This window comes from Anolis sagrei, chromosome 1 (genome assembly GCF_037176765.1).
Source record: "Anolis sagrei isolate rAnoSag1 chromosome 1, rAnoSag1.mat, whole genome shotgun sequence".
In the NCBI taxonomy this organism is placed as follows: domain Eukaryota; kingdom Metazoa; phylum Chordata; class Lepidosauria; order Squamata; family Dactyloidae; genus Anolis; species Anolis sagrei.
Genome location: NC_090021.1, coordinates 28,288,011 through 28,302,707, shown reverse-complemented (window position 1 = coordinate 28,302,707; position 14,697 = coordinate 28,288,011). Strand labels below are relative to the sequence as shown.

General features: G+C 37.3%; 1 protein-coding gene across 3 annotated transcripts in view; it reads left to right on the top strand.

Moving 5' to 3' along the window:
- CAMKMT (calmodulin-lysine N-methyltransferase) overlaps nt 1-14,427 on the top strand; it is a 281,839-nt gene extending 267,412 nt beyond the window's left edge. For all 3 annotated transcript variants that reach the window (XM_060754396.2, XM_060754397.2, XM_060754395.2), the window contains 2 exons: nt 1,953-2,084; nt 11,774-14,427. In XM_060754396.2, coding sequence (XP_060610379.2) covers nt 1,953-2,084; nt 11,774-11,845 — 204 coding nt within the window. In that variant the 3' untranslated portion in view covers nt 11,846-14,427. The remainder of the gene's footprint in view (nt 1-1,952; nt 2,085-11,773) is intronic.
- The last annotated feature ends 270 nt before the right edge of the window (nt 14,428-14,697 follow it).

The following is a 14,697-nucleotide window of genomic DNA, read 5'->3' as shown; positions in this document are numbered from 1 at the left end:
GAAGGCAAACCCTAAGACTCTTTATTCAAAGAAAAGGGCAATGCCTTGTTTACTAGGAGTGATATCTTTTATTTATTTATTTATTTACTTTACTTTACTTCTATACCACTGTTCTCAGCCTGGAGGCGACTCACAGCGGTTCACAAGACACAGGAAACAGCAAAATTCAATGCACCAATATAAAAACAGTTAACAACCTAATCTAATACACAGTTAGTACACAATTACTATAATAACCATTCACTAGCGTCTCATCACTAAAAAACATAATCCAGATTCGTCATCCATTGTTCCATTCCTATGTCATTACCTATCATTGCACTAATTATTCGAACGCCTGCACAAATAACCAGGTCTTTACTTTTTTGTGGAATACCATTAGAGATGGTGCTAATCTAATGTCTGTGGGAAGGGCGTTCAGATCTAAACTAAGCAAACATATGGCTTACAAGAGAGGGGTTTCCAAATCTACAACCATTGGATAAAACTCTCCATGTTGGTTCTGCTCAGTTTGACTTCAACTCTTAGCCCCAACTAGCATGACTAATGGATTCAGAGAGTTATAGTCTAAAACACCTGGTGATTCAAGACTGGAAACCAATGTTTTAGAATCCATTCAGATTATTCAGGGGACTCATCTGATTTGTTGGGTCTGAGTATCACTTTACATAGTCTCAATATATATATATATTTAGAATTCAGCAAGAATTCTATATGGTTCTTTATTGGAGGGGGTAATGGAGACCTATATTTTTGGATATCATTGAGCAGTGATGGGGTTATTTACCAGTAGTCAGGAGAGCTTTCCACAGAGAGACTACTTAGTAAGATTTCTCAGTTGACGTTGAGATCATCTATGTAGAAAATGTGTACCAAATTTCTCAGTGCCAACATGCCACGGGGAGAAATAACATATAAAGTTTACTTTGCTTAAACAACAAAATATTTTATGAACAACAATAATTACTAATCAAGCCTGACCCTGCTCACCTTTCCATGAACAAATGGGCTCTGGTGCCTTGAGGATATTACGAGCCTCCTCTTTGAAATCATTAGTTGAGCTGGTGAGAAAAAGTATGGCATGAAGGCTATGAAGGCTTCAAGTGGTCCACCCCCGAGTCATTTTTCTGACTCCCTCAAATATAATCTGCCCCCAATTTGGAGGGGAAAATATTAAAAAGGCCCTTAGGAGCTATTGAAGCAACTTTTCAGTGTCCATCCCCAAGCTATTCTAGTTCCAAAGGAGGCATTTTTAAAAACCAAACAAGATTTTTAGTTCACTTCCCATTTCTGAAAAAGTCTCACATTGGGCCCAAAATAATCCAAAAACCCCATAAAGTGGCAGAGGTATTTCTACTCTCGGAGTACTGTCTTCACTTTAAAGTTCAACCCACACAAGCAGCCCCGAATCCTCGTTCTTCAGATACCTCTATTTTCCTCTGTAGCCCTTCTTAAAACAGAAACAGGAAGTTATGCAACATCAATTCCTGTCACCATTTTGAGAAGAACTGTAGAGGAAAACATGTATTTGGGCATGCTGTGAGGGAGTGTCCCACAAAGGGATTTGTGGGGGAAATTGCCCCATGCCCCCTGTGTGATTGCTCACTTTTAGTGTACAAACATTCCAAAACTGAGAAATAAAGCATGAGCATGACTGCAAGTCGTACAACAATTGCTATTATATATAATACATATAACACTTCCAAAATTCTTGAATAAAATAAAACAATGTTTCTCACATTTCTATGCAGATATTAATGAAATGGTATAGTTGTTAACACTGTCATCAGACTGCTGAATATTTTGATCTCTTTCCCCTCCCACTTCTGTCAATACTTTTCATAGAAAACAATGAGTGTTTGAAGAGCTGTTTTGAATTTTCCATTTGTTTTATACTATAGTTATTTACCATTCAAAATAAAAATGTGTAAATGTTATTTTCCACATTCTAGGGTAAAGCAATGATATTTGCTCCGCTCAGAGGGAATACTTTAAACCAGTTCTGCAATCTAGCTGAAAAAGCTGGTTTCTCTATCCAAAGACATGAAAATTATGATGAACACATTTCAAACTTCCACTCCAAGGTTAGTTTTCTGCTCGTGTTAGATAACACTTTAATCCGCATTGCATTTTGAAGAGATCATGGTCCTTTTGGCAGGTAACCTAAATGTTTGATTAAAGTACTCTTAGGTATGCTGCTTCTAAATAGCTATTTTTTTGTATCTGATTATTCTGTGTGGAAGAACCATCCTTTATCTTTGCATGTCTAGAAGAGCTTTATAGAAGCTTCTCCTGTTTACCATTTCCTCAGAACTAATCTGTTCATTCATAAGGGTCCAATTCAAAACATTCAGATGTTTAATTCAGCTCATCTCATATACATCTATCTTCAGCAACCACATACATTTTTAAAAAACCAAAAGCTTGAAGGCGTTGAATCAATTAAATATAAAATATATATGGAAACAAATAGGAGATAAATGTCTAATTGTATCATAGTATAGTTTAAATCCTTATTTTTTGTGACTGGGCCAGTTGGCAGCTTCAGGCTGTGAAATCTCATACAGAATTTTACAGTTGTGAGGTTTTATGTCGGATCCGGGCACTACAAGATTTAGGTCACTGACACTTATCTCAGTGATTTTAAGCTTGCTTACATAAAGTAACTGTTATCATTCTCCTCTTTTATTACACATAGGTATAGTGTAATATTTTCAGAGAAAACTTTTTCTGAAGTCCCTTATTTTTCACCATACTTATCAGCCCTGCTGATCAAAATCAATGTTATTACTTGGAGAGAGGAGGAATGCACTATACAACTGACACAGAGATCTGGACTCATCCAGTGCCATCTCCTTCCATTTTTTCTCCTTTTCACCCTGGTCTTTACAAAAGGCTAAAGAGAAGGAATTGACTGGAGCCTCCAATTATTTATGATTAAATATGTAATTCTTCACTAAGTTTCTTCTCAAAGGAAGCAAAATATAGCCATTTTATTTCCCACTACGAGAAAGTTACTTGCAATTCAGGACTTGTCCTGTGCAAAATGCAGAAATGATTGTTTTCTACAGAAAACAGCTTTTTCTGCACAGAAAATAATATTCAAAAATACAGTTTTCTGTGCACAAAAGCTGTTTTGTGTGCACCAGATTATTATTTTTTTCATGTAAAGCAGCCATATGTGATTTGTGCATAGAATGTCCCTAATTTTTGTGCACAAAACAACCATATATGAATGCTGAGAGAATAAGTTCCAAGCTGCAGAGTCATGTCAGTCAATGATTCTTCTTATGTTCTCTGATCATTTTGAATACTTTCAATTCCTACTGAATACCAAACCAATGTATTGCAATCCACAATGGCTAAGGTGCTCACGAGGTTAAAAAAAATGGGTTCTATATTTAGCTATGTAGTGTTACAAACCTAGTTCATTTTCACTTACAAATGGGGTTACGTGTGAAGCAGCCAGTGGTTGCTGATGGCTCAAAAATTATCCACTTTGATTAACCCTACTTTGGGAAGAGGATTCAGCACCTTGGATAGCTGACTCTGTATTTGGATTACAACCTTTGTGGGGATTCACTGTTTCATTGATATGGGAGCCAGATTCCACTGGAAGCACCTGCCATATACAGGACACCACAGTCTAACGCTGCTTGCAGAGACTCCCTTTTTTCTTAGAAGGCATAGGTGGAGTCAGAATAGTTGGTTGCTTTAGGAATATGTATTTGCACATTTTTGGCTTTAATTTTTGGTTGTTTCAAGGAGGTCAGACTCTGGAGTCTGTAGGTTGATTTCACAATTCCCTTTTAATTAAAAGGCTGAAATTTTAGAGCTTTTAATTAAAAAATATGCTAAAGAGAATGTGATGGAAAGGGTAATGCTAGCAGCTAGTATCATCCAGTCAAATAAATCATGAAAATAATCAGAACAGACAAAAGAGAAACAACTTCTTCACTCAACACATAGAATCTGTGGCCACCGTAGCAAGCAGGGCCACAATTTTAGATAGGTCTAAAAAGGGTTTACACACAAACATGGTAGAAATGATACCCAATGGTTTAAATGCAGTGTGCTTTTGAATATTAGCTGCCAGTAGACTTTATTGGGCTGGCCTTAATTGAAAACAGGACTAAGTAGCATTTGATCTGTTCCAACAGGGTTCTTCTTGTGTTCTGTTTAGCAAACTATCATTTTAGAGAACTTATACAGCCAGAGAAAGCCTTCCTGTCTGAACTTGTTATTACAACTGCTCAACTTTTCAGAGGGCTAGAATTTAGCAGCCATGGGTGCATTTCATTGACTATGTTTATCTTTAGGTTTGTGACACTGTATCTTGGAAAAGTTACTTTTGAGTATTATGCACCCAGAATCTCCCATGAAGCATGGTCCATTAGTTTTAGCATGTGCCTGTTTCTGTGCTAAAACAAAACTTGGAAAGTTACTTTCTTGGACCACATGTTCCAGAACTGGAGAGATTTGGCTATGTTGGCTAGGAGATAGTTCTTATAGTTGTAGCATAAAAGAGTAACCTACTGAAGATCTGTTTGAAGATCTCCTGAGCAGGGACAAGAATCATTTAGCTTTCAAGTTGTTAGACTGCAACTCTCTCATCATTCCTCATTATTGGCTGAGATAATGAAAGTTATAATCCAGCATCTGGACTATGAGATATTTACTTCTAGCATAGAATCTTAGGGTAGAGGATGGAATGGGGCTCACCACCACCACCACCACCATCCTGCTCATACTGGATTCCTGGTTATTTGTCAAAGAGGAGTGTAACTCTGAAGAACTTAAAGAAGTCTTAGCAGATAACCTTTGTCTTTTGTGGGCCCTCTGCTTTAAACAAGGGATTTCTTGGTGTTTAGTTGTTAAATCCAAGGTATCTGTGATGTCGATTGGAAGTTGGTTCATGCAACCCTTCAGCTTCCTGATCTTGTACAGCCCAGCTTCCTAGCAGCCAGGCAATTTACATGATGCCTCTACCCTATTAAGCTGAACCATATGTGGTTTCCTGTCTCTTTTTTTCAGTATAACCATCTGCCCTTAAGGCAAAGAGAAGACAGGGGGAACTAGCACACAGCTTGATCTGGCAATAGGGAATGGCTTCTCTTTCCTTCACCACAAATTCAGCTGCTAGCTAAATGTTGCTCTGTATTAACGACTCAGAAGGTATTTTCCATTGAATTAAGACTTTTGGGAGATTTTGCCAGTACTATCTTTTAAAACATATTACACATCGATACACTACCAAAAGCTGAAGCAGATGAAATGTATTGAGTAATACAATTCATGTTTTGAGATACAGAATGCATTGGTAGAGCGTGAGTAATCCTGTCTCATTCTGGTGCCATTTGAGTTCCAGTGTCCTGCAGTTGGTTTATCTTTTATTGTTGATCATAGGATTATGACCCAGAAATTTAATTTGTTTGCCTGATGCCCTCTAAGATAATACTGTTTTAAAAACAATTTAAACAATTAATTATATAAACCTGTTGTGAACTGAATCAAAAGAGGTACACATCCAAATGTGCTTCCCCTATTGTTATTTGCCTTCAAAATGACCCTGGGCTCATCTACACAGGCATTAAAACAGACTCACTCAAAGATGATTTCTGGCTATTCCCAGTATCACTGTAGCTTCAGGGCATGTGAACTGCAGGCTCGGACTAATTTGGACTGCTCCACTGCCCACAAGGTGACACCACAGTGAAAGGGGGATGAATTTTGCCCACATCACCATGGTCCCAACTTCCAGCTGGCTGCAGAGCTCTGTAATTCTGCTCCAGACCGGCCAATGTACACATTGCCTCTGATTTAGGTTGTTTGTCTTATGCAGTTTCTCAGCAAGATTTTTTTTTCAGAAGAGCCATGCCATTGTTCTCTTCTAAAGAGTGTGATTTGCTGAAGGTTATCCAGTGAGTTTCCATAGCTAACTGGAGATATGAATCCTGGGGATATGAATCCTCTTGTAGTTCAGACTCTCAAACTACTACACCACACTACCTATTATTCCCCTCCATACTGTAAGGAAAAATAAAGATAACAGGATGGGGACCTATTGTAACATACCAAGGTGGACATAGCCACAAGTCATGTGAGACAGCAACAATGGAGAGGCAAGAAAGGGAGTCTGTGAGACACTTCATGGGAGACTTGAGGCTATAATGGATTGCTTTTAACTGTGAGAGGCATATGTTGCATTTGTCTGCAGTGGGGAAGAAACTCTGGTAACTGATCACAATTGTACCAGTAGCCAAATACTTTCACAATAAAGCAGAAGTGAAATACATATGAAGTCCACCTGCCTCCAAATGTAACCACACATTTATTAGTGGAACAGAACCAGAGCTGAAATGCCAGAGAAGCCATTATCATAAAACTGTAGCCAGGAGTTGAGACTAAAACCCAGAATTCCTGAAAGTTGCCCAGCACTGTGCTAGATGAACATGTAAAAATAGTGACTCAGGATGGATTCCTGTCTTTTGAGAAGGCTGGAGTTTGAAAATTTTAAATAACTGCAATGCGCACAACATTACATTGAATGAGCAGATTAGGTTGTGAATATTTATGGACAGAAATTTGATCATAAAAAGAGCCAGCATGGTGTTGAACTAGGACTCTGAAGATGAGGGGCCAAATCCCCACTCAACCACAGAAAGCTACTCTCTCAGAGGAACACAACAGCAAAGCTCCTCTGAACAAGAAAACCTCGAATTAGGGTCACCATAAGTCAGAATCAACTTGAAGCCTATGTCGCTCCAGTTTTTCAGTTTAACTTTTACAAATGGAACAAGGTAACTAGCAGTAAAACGAAGAATGCATTATTAAAAAACAAAACCCCTATAAATCTGAATGAGTTATTCTAATTTCAGTGACCATTTGTTTTCCTGATTTCCTCTTTTTTAAATTTTAGAGAGGTCTCCATGAAATCATATTCCTAGCGTTATCATTTTTCAGGGTTCAGTTCCCTCCCCAGGGAGTATTTGAGTGGATCGTAGATGCATTTTGCACTTGGGTGCAACCGATTGCACATGGCCATTAACACGGCAATTTATGCATACCTTCTTAGAGTAATTATGTATTCAATGGAGAATACTCCCATATAGAATTGCAGCCAGGCTCTCCATGCAATGTTGCAGTTTCTGACTATTGCCATATGCGATAGTTCTGTTAGGTTTTTCAAATAGTTGTTGTGTGATTTCAAGTTGGCTCAAATTTACGGTGCCTATATCATAGGGCAGAGCTTTCTCAGTGTTTAGGTCTGTCACGCAAACGTAATGAAAAACCTCTAAGTCTATTTGAAATAATCAATAAATCATATATTTTAAAATATCTAAATGAAAGAATTTCATGAGATATGTTGTGTCGCCATACATTTTGTTATTACAATTTATCTATGTTTCTGTATATCTTGTAAAGAGTTGGTTTATCCTTTGTTTTGCCAGGAAAACTGTGTCACAAAATGATGCATGCCTAAAAAGTGTTACCAACATGAAATGTTTGGGAAGTTCTGTCTTAGGGTTTTCTTGGGGGGGGGGGGTAGTTTAGTTAGAGGACCCTTTGCCTTCCTCTTAAGCTGAGAGATTGTGACTTGCCCAAGGTCATCCAGAGGATTTCCATGGCTGAGCAGAAATTCAAGCCCTGATCACCTGGTAGGCCTGTAGCCAGAGAAGGTGGGTGTAAGGGTTCAACCCCCCCCCCCTCAAAATGTTTCAGGTTTTTTAAAAAACTGGTTTACTCATGAATTAGTTAACCAGTAAAATTGGTTAAACAGGCAGCTTGGAATCCTATTTCATCACATTCTCTCCTGTTCCAACCTAGCTTTAAGTAATAAAGAAATAAATCATCACCTCCTGGATTTTTTTTTTATAACTGAGCGGTACAAATAATTGTGAAGTACACGGCTACAGCATGCAACCAATAAAGTTGCATCTCACAGTGATGTTCAGTGAACTCGGTCAAAAATATTTTGAATGGACATATGCCAGCATTTCCAAATTTACATCTAAATATTGTTAGTTCATTAATTAATGCTTCCTTAAATAGCCAGTGAGTCAATATATTCCCTATTTGGAGTTTACTCATCCCCGCCAAAAAACAAACAAACCATCTAATAAGAAAAAGGCAATTTCAGTTGTATGGCATTTCACATACATTTTTATTACTTTAGTTTTGTAGTTGCAAATCCCACTATTTAAAGTTTGCTTTGGGCTCACAATCTCTTTTCTTGCTACCCGTCCCTTTCCCAAAACCTCATCTTTCCCTCGGATGAGGTTGCTCCCAAATGAAGGAGAGGCGTTTTCCTTTTGGCTTCATGTTATCCTCTTATCCCTACTGTTTTGGAATAGAGCGTAACCAGCTGGAGAACTGTAAGAAGCCTGATAATGCAGCTATTTTCTGCTGTCCCGTCTTAATCTTGTTACACAAATGGTTGTGAAGAGATTCATGAATTTTAATTTTGCCCTCTGCATTAGTGCTTCATGTCACTCATACACAGCTGCCTTCTATGGGGAGTTGTTCACCCCTCCTTCTACAACAGGGGGAAAAATTAGTTACAATCTTGGCAGTAGTGCAAGTAACAAAAAAAAATCCACAGATTTAGGCAACCACCCATGAAGCTGATTAACAGTCAGTGATCAGGAGGAACAGCTTTGCCTCTTAAACTTTTCACCTCTCATTGTTAGCTGTGAAATTTTATTTCCGTTAAAAAGCAAGCCTGTAATCAAAACTGGGCCTTCCAACACTTTATGCCAGTGCTTTTGTTTAAAATTGTACCCACATCATGGAAGTGGACTATTCAGAGGCCAAAACAGCAGAAGGTAGGAATGTATATATAAATATATATGTGTGTGTTTGTGTATTTTTAGATCAAGAATTGTTTTCTTTTATGTAAGTTTCATATATATATCCATGTGACTTAGGAGATAGGTCTTACGCCAGCATTTGCAATCTTAAATATTAAGGTCATAAGTTCTACTGTATTAAAAGTAGCATCAAAAAAACAAACAAACACCCCACACTGACACATCTAATTTATGTTGTTTTGCAATGCACACATGCACAACACATTGTATTTGAGAGATTGCATATTTTCCTTAAAGCTGCAGTAGTGTCCCTCCACTTTTGAAATAAGTAATAATAATGTGACACGTGCCTTTCTGTTTAAATATTAATAAAACAAAGCAGAGGTGGCTTTAAAAACAAAAGCCAGAGCCACTACGATTTGCTCTGGGTGTGATGTCAAAAGAATGGTCATATTGTCTTTTCCCTTATCTGTTTGAAATGCCACATTACGACTGGCTGGTGCTTATAATCTGTATGGTGTGCTGTTGATAATTGTGGCTACTGTAAAGGGTAAACAGTATGAATTCCTCTCCTGCTGCTGCTATTCACCCCATGGGTCTGAGTGTGTTACATCCAATTAGGAGGTAAAGCATAATGCTACTAAGAGCAGCCATATAATTTATTTCAGTCCTCATAGGCCTCTCTCGCTCTCCCCCAACCCCTTTCCCGCAAAATTGAAAAATTGTTTTATTCACAATTTGCTTTTAGTTGCTCGTGGGTTTCAAAAGGCAGGTTTATGAGGGCTGCTTTTTTCATTTCATAAAATTACAATCATTAATTGGGCTCAGAAGTGCAACCATGATGCGGGCAATAACACTCTGCATAATATTCCAAACTGGAACATATGCACTGTTTGCAAATGGATCTATATGCATATACGAGTGCAATAATGTTATGTTTCTGGCGCACTTATGGCTGGATAACAGGTTGCAGTAATACATGGCTTTGTGGCGTTTCTTTATTTGTTTAACGTCCCCCTGCTAATCTGGAATGATGTGGCTGGATCTGGATTGTTCTTAAACTCTGTAATGGATCCTTGGTGCTGGCCGCCAGAGGTCACTAAAGAATTCAGGTTAAAAGAGGCACAGGGGCATATCAGATCTACCACAACCCGGAACACCAGCAATATTTTTATGGGTTTCCTTCACAGATTTTGCAATATATTATTGCAGGATGTTAGTGAATGAGACAGCTAACACAAAACACACCAAAATAGAGGATTATTTGCCAAAGGAAAACCTGTTCAAAGTTTTATTTCTCAGGGAGACCTTTTCCCCCTCCAAGAATATATATAGAATATGTTGTGCTTATTAGTTTTTATCCCAGCAAACATACTACAAACTGGAACTGGAGAGAGCTTTGGACTGGAAACAGTTCACTCCATATTTTTTCTCAAAAGGAATGTTTTCAAAGTTGGAATTCTGGGCAAAACAGGCATAAAAATGCTGTTTGGTCACTTGAGAGCACTTGGTTTATTTGGGGTGTTGTTCCCAGAGAAGTTTGTGCCACAGTCAGCTAGCTAATTATTATTATCAAAGTTGCCAGAGCACTTTTGGACTGTATAAAGTAAAATTATTTTTTTTGCTGCTCGAAAAAAGGTAGTTTTATTGAAATACCAAGCGCCTAAAATGCTGCCAAATTTATAATAAAAACCATGTGAGTCATCTTATCCAAACAGAGAGAACTATCTATGTTCACATAAAGGGGACTTAAAAGTCAATTTCTATTCCTTAATAGCGTGGATGAAAATTTAAAGAATCAGTTACCATCTATGAGCGAGGATTTTTCCCCCCTGCTATAGCTGAGAATGTTTAATTTCCTTAGAATTAGAAAATGGCATGTGGGAAACACCCTTGTTTGTATAATATAGATTATCATAATGGCCCAAGCTGGTCATAATCTTCACTTCGAACCACAAAAGAAGGAAATACCAGGCTGAGTATCATTTATCCTAAATGATTTGGACCAGAAGGGTTTTAGATTTCAGATTTATTTCATTTTGGAATACCAATATTTGCGTATATCTACATAATGAGATCTTTTGGAGATGGGACCTAAACCTAAACATGAAATTCATTAATGGTTCATATATATCTAATACATGTAGACTGAAGGTACTTTTATGCAATATTGTTAATAATTTTGTGCACATTAAATCAACTGAAAGTAAAGGAGTCATTATCTCAGCCACCAATGAGGACATTTTCAGGTTTAGAATTGTTTTGGATTTTGTTTTTGCAGCTAAGAGATGCTCAAACCAGTAATTTGTTAGAACTGAAAATGGCAATACAGTTTATTTTTCCTTACTTTATGTCCTTTATATTTTATTGGTCTAATCTGATTCGTTGTTTGAATTTAGTTTATACTTGTAAAAAAAATACGCCTGATGCAATGCTTTGCTAAACATACATTTTCTAAGAGCTGCCTAAATAAATTTGTTTAAAAAGTGGAGTCTATTTGACACCACATCAAACTTTTTAGGTTTACACAACTTTAATTCTTACTTAACAAGAGTGGACTGTATTATTTCTGTATTGAAAGAAGATTTGCTTTGTGCACATTAATATGTCCTGAAGTGGCTATAAATGCTGCTTCTGTTTTTACTCTGGTGTCTTACACACATTTTTGACCTTTGTGTATTTCATCCTAGTTTGAATTTACTGAAATCCACTGTCACCGACCTCTATTTATTACAGTGTATTTAGTTTTCCTGTGCACAGTTCTTTGTTGTACAATCACAAAAACATGAACTTGTCAGATTTTATAGTACTAATGGCGATTCCATAACTGTTATGAGAAACATAAATATAATCATTGCTACAAGCCATAAAAACCTATTTCCTACTCATGCAGAGAATCAAATTATTTTCTATCTGTGTCATTAAAATTAATTTTGCTGTTCTCTGTGTTTTTTTAATTGCAGATGAAAAAAGAAGAAAAAGATATTTATGATGAGAACCTTCACTATCCATTTCTTCTCATTTTAACAAAATAGAAAATGCAGTGGGTGTATTTTGATTACAATGGGAGTAATAGATCTACATGAATGTGCCGTTTGAAGAATAATCAAAGTGGTCAAAAGTTATCTTCCGTTCTTGAGAAACTAAAAACCTGAGCTGTATATATAGTAGTAGATCATTTTTCAAAGTTTTGTATTGGTCAGTGTGATAAGACCTAAAGCCTGAACAGCTCAGTTTCTCTCCCCTTGTGGCTGTCATCACGCACACGATTTCTTCATCCTGACAAAAAAAACGGCTCCTTCGAGTACATTGGAAAGCATATGCTCTGTGGCTGTGGTTGACCGGCTGTAAAACGCTAAAGGATTTATTGTAGCCCCAGTGAATGAGGAAGGAGATATTGATAATTGATGGGCATTCATATTCTATATGCACCTCGTGCTATATTTTGATTTCTTTCTCCTTCCTGTCCTTCATGCTATTCTTGAGAATTTGCCTTATGGGTTTTCCTCCCTTTGTCAGAGCAAAATGTTTCAAACTTGCTTTGCTTGATTACTTAATGTTTTTTGACAACAGGATTTTTTTTTGTCCATTCCCGGTAGATGTATAAGAAATTACTGCCTCAAACCAAAAGCCTAATAAACTGACCATTTGTCCTCTGGACACAATGCGTTGGCCAGCCCTCTGCTCCTCCTCTCCAATTATGTGTGATTAGTCTCAGTGTGTTGTGTCAAGAAGGGGGAGTGTGCGGAGTACTTATTATCTGTTTAGGTACAAGGAGAGTGCTCTGGCTATGAATGAAAAGTGAGCCTTTATCAGGACTGAAATCTAACTGCAACTGTTCCACAGACCTCTTGTTAAAAATAGATCACGTCAGAGAAACTCCGAATGCTATAGCAACCGTGAGTTTTCCTCCCATTCAAGCCCCCATGCCATCCCAAAAATGCATCCAAACATCTTTAAAAGCCAGTCGAATTCACACATTTGCTTCACATTTCAATCCCCCCAAAACAATCCCTGCCTTTAAAAAATAACATTGTGTGTATTTGTTTTCTTACAGGTTAAGGGTGTATTTTCTTTTTAAGGGTCACATTAAAAACTCTCTGCTGAATTTTGTAACTGATTTCCAAGTGCTTCCCCTGATTAAAAAAAGAAAAAAAAGGAATCCTGGCCATAACAATCGTAAATACAGCTTATTTACTATGCAGTTAGTGGCTGAAATACATAAAAACAATTACCTTTGGTTTGCTGCCTTTCCTCTCCGGTTTAACAAATTGAGTTGTACACAAAAGTCTTGTTCCCTTCCCTGCTCTCCTCCAATGCGTTTCTTCACCACCAGTTTGCATGTCCTTGTATTCAACACTTTTTATGCTCCATTAGAGCACCTATATGGATCTCAGAAGGCACAGGTCAAGTCGCAGTTAGATCATACATGTCTTTCTCACAAAAACCTGAATTGCAATGCCAAGTGATGGGCTAACATCACAATAACAGCAATTTATTCCTCTTTTGATAAAACAGCAGTCTATTCTCAGTGTTGGATAAAGACCAGGGGCAATGCAAACCAGCCATTTATCCTAGTATTTCAGTGGTAGATCTCCTTTTATGGATTTTATGGATTTCACATTGAGACTCTTAACTGCATGGAATTTCTGCGAAGAAATGATAAGAATTTAAAGATGGCTGGGGTTTGTCAGAGAAAGAACTTGCCATCAATCTGTATGTGTGTCCTGTAGGTACATAAACCAACCACATACATTGTTGAGATGAAATCACATAATAGAGGGGGTACAAAAATAAAATCAGCCAAAATATATGCCTACAAAAATGCTTCAGAATAGAGTTAGCTGATAAACTTGCCAACTTTTTATCTAATGACCCTGGAAATTATTACACCATTCTTTTCCCCCCTCTGAGGAGATAACAAGTATATCAAAATGAACAACTAATTATTGTTGTTTGTTTCTCTTCTGTGCCTGTCATGTCAGTACAAGCTGGTGTCTCAAATGCAGCCTATTATCCTGTAAGGGTTTAATTGAAGGGGTCTTAAGAACACGATCCTGCAAACATTTATGCACTGAGGCTGAATGGTGAAGTTAAATTACTCATGCATATAATTGATGAAAGGACTGGGAGCCATAGACTGTAGCATTTGCTGTTTAGTATCATTGTATAATGTCAACATTTTGCTTTAGTCCTTTTCGATCTCTACTGTAAAAAAGAAAATCAGAGGGGTGGTCTTTTTCTAACATGTGCTTTATAATGGGATGTGCCTTCTGATTTATTTATTTATTTTACATTAGATTAACTAAGCATATATTCTGTTATTGAAAAACATTTAACTGTGTTTCTTCTCTGAAATATGTTAATCAACTTTTTTAAAAGTTTGACGTTTTCAAAGTCTAACTGTATGCAATGATGTTCTCGTGTCAAAAAATAATCTTTATTAAAAGCAGACGCGATGATAAATTTGCATACATCCAGTCCTACTTTAGTTGGCATCTGTATAATCTCTGTTACACACATTTCTGATGGTGAGAGGTACATATTAGTGTATTGCTTGCAAGTTGAAATGAACAAGTGAATGCATTAAAAACACATTCTGAAGATGTAAAAACCACTTCTTAAAGACTGGCAACCAATGGAAACAATACTCGGGTGCAAGTTTTCTCATGGCTTATAGGCAGCTGATGGAGAGTCTTATTCATATTGAAATGACAGCTTAGGAACCACTCCTCTCATAATCTGCAGTAGCCAGGGCTCTGGTGTCACTCATGAAAGGGGCATAGAGAAGACACAAGGAAAAGAAAAATACAAAATGGGCAATCAAGAAATATTTATATGCATTGGGTCATTAAAGAGGGTATTCTGAAAGTTTGAAAAATGGGTT